Source organism: Acyrthosiphon pisum, chromosome X (genome assembly GCF_005508785.2).
Source record: "Acyrthosiphon pisum isolate AL4f chromosome X, pea_aphid_22Mar2018_4r6ur, whole genome shotgun sequence".
Taxonomy (NCBI): domain Eukaryota; kingdom Metazoa; phylum Arthropoda; class Insecta; order Hemiptera; family Aphididae; genus Acyrthosiphon; species Acyrthosiphon pisum.
In genome coordinates, this window is record NC_042493.1 from 28,972,387 (window position 1) to 28,979,924 (window position 7,538).

General features: G+C 27.4%; 1 protein-coding gene across 1 annotated transcript; it reads right to left on the reverse strand.

Moving 5' to 3' along the window:
* Positions 1-297: 297 nt before the first annotated feature.
* LOC100162178 (small RNA 2'-O-methyltransferase) lies at positions 298-5,882 on the reverse strand. The gene is made up of 6 exons (XM_001950315.5): positions 5,343-5,882; positions 4,077-4,229; positions 3,749-4,002; positions 3,498-3,683; positions 3,281-3,431; positions 298-852 (listed from the first exon to the last, which is right to left on the reverse strand). The coding sequence occupies exons 1-6, from the start codon at positions 5,448-5,450 to the stop codon at positions 685-687; spliced, it is 1,020 nt and encodes a 339-aa protein (XP_001950350.1). The 5' UTR covers positions 5,451-5,882; the 3' UTR covers positions 298-684.
* Positions 5,883-7,538: the final 1,656 nt, after the last annotated feature.

A 7,538-nucleotide genomic window follows, 5' to 3' on the forward strand; every position in this document is an offset into this window, starting at 1 on the left:
TTAGATATGAAACTTAATACTATAACTATAATTTTCCTGATAAATGTTAATGTACATCAATTGTATGTTTTTAATGTATTTATACAATACATATGAACAAATATTTTAATCTTGAACAACATTTAATCACCTATATGATATGAAATTAATTGTATTTGTAATGAATATACCTATGTCCTATTTTACCTCAGCATGGTTCATGATGGGACAAAAATCAATTTTTAAGTTTGGTAAAAATGTATGTATAATTAATAATAATATAACAGAACTGATATAAGAAAATTTAGTAACTACACATAATTTTACATAATAAAGGATCTTTATTTTTTCAATAAAATAAAATATTAACCTTCTTAAATACAATTAAAGTTAGGTGTCCCATCTTATCCAGGTTTCCTCTACATGTAAACTTAAAACTTAAACATTGATTAATATTTTCATTATTTTATTGTTCAATTTTTAAATTAAAAGATAACCTTATCCTGAGCATTTAATTAGTTTATAAAAAATCTGATCTACCAATACAATCCTAACTTACAGTTATTTATGATCAATTGTTTCAATTAATAAAACTTGTTTTGAGCAATTCTCATACATTATTTATGGTAAATATTAAATTTAATATATAGGTACAAACTCTAATTTATCTATAGATGAACAGCAATCTGAAACATATGGCATAATTTAATTTAACGGTATTTCCATATTGTGGCCAAGAACATATTTCTTGTTGCATGAAGCTTTAGAAACCAATTTTCCTAACTTTTCATACATGGACCGTTCCGAATGATTTTCATCATCAAGTTCATATGGATAGTCAACTCGTCTCAACAATTTGTAAGGAGTAGAATCCTGAAAATATTATACTATGTTAACTATTTATATGAATATTTTCTATTAATGTATGAGAATGTTATATAATTATAATAAATACTTGGTAGAATTAATTTAACGATAACATAATATATTATACTATACTCAATTCAAAATAAGATCGTGACCAGGCGGCGACAAGTTTTCGTCGGGCGGCGGTCAAACATACAGCCCGATGCCGTACCCACTACGGCGGCACATCAGGCGCTGCCACGGAACAAAGCCACGCCCATGTGCACAACTCGGCTGCCTGGTCACTGTCTTATTTTGAATAGAGTATAGGTAGTTGACCTGGCAAACATTGCAACGTCTATAAAGAATTTATTTAATTTTTTTTGTTTTTGCAGCACCTATCCAAAACAAAGATCACAGGAACACCAACCAAACCTTCTAATTAATGAATATGGATTTTATAGCTTTTGTGTTTTCTGAGAATACCAAGTACTAACAAATGCACAATCGATAAATCACAATATTGATAGATAGTATATTACAGTGGAACTTTGGTAACTCGAAGGGCCCAAAAAAAATTTGATTTACAGAAATTTTGAGATACCAAGGTTCCACCATATTAACATATGTCTATAAACATAATAGAAATATACTAATTGTTTTTAATAAATAATAATAACGACCAGAGCATGCTCATTCAGTTGCACTTTGTCAATGATTTGTATAATTTTTATGTTCGATGTATCATATTATACTAACTCTTGATTAAAATTGATTAAGTATTAAATTAAAGTCTTACTATAAATAAAAACTAATTTGTGTGTGATTAATTAATTATAAATAAAATAGAAATAATTAATATTATATTGAAAGTAAAACCTTTTTTTAATATTTAACCTTGGGATAAATGTGTATTACTATAATACATAATGATAAAATATGATTATGTCCATACTTCGGAGTCAGCATTCACCACTGATTGATAAGTCTCAACCAAAATTATATGATATACATTATAATTTACAAAACTTAATATTAACCAAAATAAGTAGGAAATAATTTATAATAATATTAGCATCACGTATTAATCCTGAAAAGGGAGGACTGTCAATAAAATATTCATAAGAAGACCCAGGAAGCATAAACTATACTATACAACTTCAATAAACCAGGTAACAAATTAAAAATTACACTATATCTAGAGGTATTAGAGAATCGACTTCTAAGATTTTGAACATTTAAACCATTTCCAATACCACAGCCAGGATTAAATGCAAAACACAGATTTTCAGATACAACTGAAAAATGTAAAAGAAACCGAGAACTTGGGTGGGTCAAAACAAACGGCAAAAGAAATAAAGAAGATTTCCGCCATATTCTGCAGTCTGCGATATTTTCATACGTATAGATTATTTCAATATTAACAACATAAATTTGTACTCTTTTTATATTAATTAATAATATTATACATACCTAACACCTAAATTTAAATTAATTTTAACCTTTATAAAAGATTTTATTATTCTTGTTTTCTACAATATAATTAGTATTACTCAATATTTATATTATTTATTAGTGTATAAGAACACCTGTTTAAGACGATTTCCAGTTTAATACACTAATTTTCAAAAGTTCTTAGGTTTTGAAAATGTTAAACATGTTATAATTGACCTTGGATAATATGCTTGTATTCCTAGATATGACTCTCAAACTACTAATTACAGCCACTAGATCAAGAAATTACTTATGTTGTAAAACAAAAATATCAACAAAAAATTGGTTTTACAATATTTGAAGGAAATGGAAAGCGAAAATACAGCAAAAAATTATCTATTCTAATACTTTTAGTAGATTTTTGTGTATTTTTTAGGTCATTAAAATCCTAGCTCTAGTAATATATAATTTTTTTAGTCATGTATTAGTTTTCTTTTGTAACACGGTTTTCGACAAATATTTTACTGGTCCCTAGAAGAGCATCTTAAACAAGTTCAACTATATACTATATACAGTCAACTAGCAATATAACTTGAAAATCTTGTAACTTATGATATTAAAATATTTAATGTATTTTGGTTTTTGGTACAACATTTTTTTTTGTCAAAGCCCACACAATATAACACATTTTTGCTATTATTAATTTGCTATTAGAAATTTTTATTTTTTATGAAGATAAGATACATGTCTGTTAGTGTATAATAACTCAACAAAAAATATGTAAAAATAAATAGCTTTTAATTAACGAATTTTGGGTTAGCAAACTTTCAATATACCAAAGTTTTTTCTTGTTAGCTTGAAATTTGTTATATCACAAGTTGACTACATTTCATTTTATCACAAATCACCCAAATATATATTGACATTTTAAGTTTGTGTTTACTGTTTTCTTTTTGGGTTACCTATATATAATTACTATCAAGTACCTAAACAATTAAAAGTAATTACACAAACATCTTACAATAAGTTTAACAGGAGAAGTTGTCATATCCTTCCTGTAAAAAATGGCCATTTGACTACAACAACCAATATTTTCTGTACCAGAAGGACCTGCTCCAATACTATCGAATTGTACAGCGTACTCTGGATAACGAGTAATTATTTTTTTTGCCCTATAAACAAATTTTAGTATATACACAATAGTTAATTACTAAATGCCTATTATTATGAATGATTACCATTCCTTGAATTGTTTTCTAGTCCATTCAAATTTGTGGTCGTCATGTCTAAACTGTGTTGTAAAATTTGGAAATAGAATATTAAATTCCACATTGGGTGTAGTAAACACAGCTAATTTAGGTTTGATGAATTCAAACACATTATTGGGCAATGAATCCAGAACGTCCAAATATAAATGTTCAATTCTATAAATCAAATATAAAACATTAATACCTTAATTTATTGATTAAAACCTATAACAGAGATTTACAATTCAATACATATTACTGCATCAACACCTAACATCCTATCATCTTGGTCAGCAATACTACCATTATAAATATCTACTGTCAAAGGCTCTTTACGTTCATGCATTGATATATGATCATTATTAGTTGGTAACACCTTAAACTGATTTATATCCAATGTATCAAAATCCACATCAACAAGCATAATGTTATTGAGTCCTGGAATTGGTTTTATACATTTAAATAAACCCATCTCGGAACAACCAAAATCGACAACCTAGAATTACATTTTAGAAATATTATAATGTTGTTAACATATTATTACAAATTTTTAATTTCTAATATTCATACTTTTTTTATTGTACCACTCCAAATAGGATGTTCAATAACTTCTTGTACAGCCATGTATCTTTGCATATACAATGGTGGCCAAAATTTTATGCCATTTTCATCCCGTGTACATGCACATGATTGTTGACTGATAATTTCTATTATTTTGTCTTCCTAAAATTATAAAATTTATATTTTATAATAAATAAGAAAAGAGGAATAATATTTTATTTGTTCATAAGCTATGTCTATTCCAATAAACACAAAATGTTTTAATTAATTTTCTATAATTTCAATATTAATGAAATTATCTGATAAAATATTAACTCTCAATACTCTGATATGTAAAAAAACGTCTTTTTTTTTTAAATTTAGTGTGCAGCTTCTAACGTTATTGTTTAAATGTAGAGCGCTTATTTTTTGCTACATTCTTAAAAAATGTCTTATTAAACATTTTATTGGTATTATTATTATATACCTAATATAAATAAATAAATAAAATAGGTAGTTGTTATATTATCTTAACTATCACCAAAATATAAGTTGAGTGTATTAGTATTAATAATAGTATAAGCGACAAAATAATGTAAATTTTTGCTTCGCTAACCATAAATTTCTAGCGCACTTAAGTATTTTGCTATATTAGGTGTATTGCAGCAACGCTACATAAAATTCTACAAATATAGTAGAGTGTTACTTCCGATCACAGTTATATACTACTACCAGTGTCCAGGGGCGTCCCTAGACAGTTTTCAAGGGGGGGGGGGGGGGCGAACCTATTTTTTAAATCGATATATTATACCTACGGTATTAATAATAATAATAAATAAATAAATACAATTATACAATGAAATATTATATTATACATAATAATAATAATAATATTAATAATAATAAATAAGTACAGAAATATTATAAAATAAAATCTATTTTTCGTTTGTTTTTTGCAAACCGGTCAATTATATTATTTATGTCTACATCTATATTTCTATGTACATGCATTAATGCCAGTCCAGTCAATCTGCTTTGTCCCATTTGGCTCCTTAACCATGTTTTTAATCTAAAAATCATGAAATAAATAGCAAGCAATTAGGTGAAAGCAAACTAATGACTACCGCATTATGGCATTATTCAAATAAATTTATAGTGTAAGCAAACGCAAAGTAAGCAAAATTAAAGCTTAAAATATAACATAAGCATGAGCATTGTTTCTAAAACAAAAGATCAATGGTATTGCTGTGAAATAAAATTTTATTAAAATTTTAATACTAATTTATAATATACAACCTGCGAAGTGTTGAAAAGCTCCTCTCTTAAGTAACGTTTCTCTTCTTTTCCTTTTTTTAAATGGACACTAAAAGGATACACAAATTCATTGGGAGGAATATTATTCATTTCGAGTAATTTAACTTTAATATAATCAGACGTATTTGATCCATGTAAATAATTTGCTATGTCTGTACTAAAATCATGACAATTTAAATTTGACTGGTTTGAATCACTAGTTGAGGTTGAAGCAATAGACGTTTTCACAGGTTCTCTATCTTTTGAAATTGAATCGACAATCGTAGGTAGTATGAGTAATAATTGTACTAGTTGTAGTAGTTGTAGCAGAAGTTATCGGTTCATTATTTTGTAATTTTGAACGTTTATTAGTAAGCCATGAAGTAAGCATATAATTAGTCACCACTTTTTGACGTTTGTTGGAATTTCTTTATTTGAGCCACTCATATTTTTAAACAAAAATAAAAATATATTTATAAGAAAAGTGAAAACGCAAGAACACAAGTACACAACGTACAAATTACGTGACTATTAATGATATGATAAATGATAACAATTAACAACACTCCGCGCAGAATAATAATATTGATAATTAGATAATAAATTACGTTATCACACAGATAAGTCCACACCATATACCTTATACCATAGAATAGATAGAATCTATAGCCGTGATAACACTGATGACTGATATGTAGTGGTGTAAATGTGTAATAGCCGTGTACTGTACATTACTGCTGTTGATACAGCGATAAAAATATGTGCTGCGTTCTTCTATAAACCGATACCCGCATACACTATTCCGATACCAAATAATTATTACTAGTTACTAGTTATTATCTTTGTGGAAATTTAGTTTTTTCTACTTAGGTATAACAATAAATTAGAATTTTGTTGACATAGGTGTTAGAAATTTGTAAAAACACACAATATTTGGCACATCATACCAAGGCTGGGCAAGTTAATGATTTTTTTTAACTCAGTTAAGTTAAGTTAATATGCACCAATAACAAAAAGTTAAAAGTTAAAAGTTAATTTAACTATAGGTTAACTTAGTTAAGTTAAAAGTTAATACACACTTTTTGTTAACATTGTATTAAGTTAAAAAAAAGTTAATTTGTTTATACAACGCTAACGTACTTAATTTTTTTCTAACCCAAAACTAAATTATAGATTATAGTGTTTATATTTTATACAGTGTTTCCATATTAGTTAAATTCGAATTATATACTTTTTTTACTTTAAACAATTATTTTTTGACATGAAAACGAAATATACTGAAGTAGTGAAATATGATAAAATTAAAAACAAAATAAATTAACTTAACTTACTTCTTGAAATGAAAAATTAACTCGTTAATTTCACGTTAATTAAAAAAGAAATTTAGTAAGTTAACAGTTAAGTTAATGAAAAGCCAAAATTAACTAGTTAAGTTAAAAAGTTAATATAAAATTAACTTATTAACTTAACTTTAACTTTTTAACTCGTTAATGCCCAGCCTTGCATAATACTGATCTTTATTTTAATTAACTAGACTTTGAAACACATATACTTGAGAACCATCACATCCGTCGCTTGGATCGATACTGATCGGTCGCGTACAGTGGTCCCTACTGCCTATCTCCTTATCATAATATACATATTGATAACATTCGGGCATCCTGTTCTTAGGCTGCCCTCAGCCGTCTTGGCTTACAACAAGAGTTTCAAAACATTTAAAGTAAAACAACTTAAAAATCATACAAAAATACAAAAGATACAACATAACATAACAAATATTATATGATACTTAACATTACATAATTCATTTTATTACATTATACTTATAATACTTAATTATTAAAAAAAAATTTACCACATTTGATTTATCACATCTTGTACGATGCATGCCAAACAGGAGCTTTCCTCTCTCGCTTGGAATGTATCTTGACAGACTCAGTCTGCTCTACCTCTTCGTTTACAGCGGTTGGTACATCTTCTTGTTCGTTATCTTTGTTCCCCTCGAATGGTTCTTCATTGTCAGGTAAATGATACCCTTTTATGTGTGACACATGTACTACTGTTACATAACGTTTACCAGCCTCTGTCTGTAGTGCTGACACTCGGTACGTATCGTTAGGTAATACATCTGTTATCACTAGCGGGCCCTCGATACTTAAACTGTAGTTTGGTCGACTCTCCTGTAGAATCCGGTGGCTT

Excerpts from the sequence above, each read along its gene's own strand:
- LOC100162178 (XM_001950315.5), bottom strand. The coding sequence starts at position 5,450 with ATGAATAATATTCCTCCCAATGAATTTGTGTATCCTTTTAGTGTCCAT. Across the intron at positions 4,003-4,076 it reads GGAGTGGTACAATAAAAAAA|GTTGTCGATTTTGGTTGTTC; the intron begins GTATGAATATTA and ends ATGTAATTCTAG. Across the intron at positions 3,432-3,497 it reads AGAAAACAATTCAAGGAATG|GGCAAAAAAAATAATTACTC; the intron begins GTAATCATTCAT and ends ATTTGTTTATAG.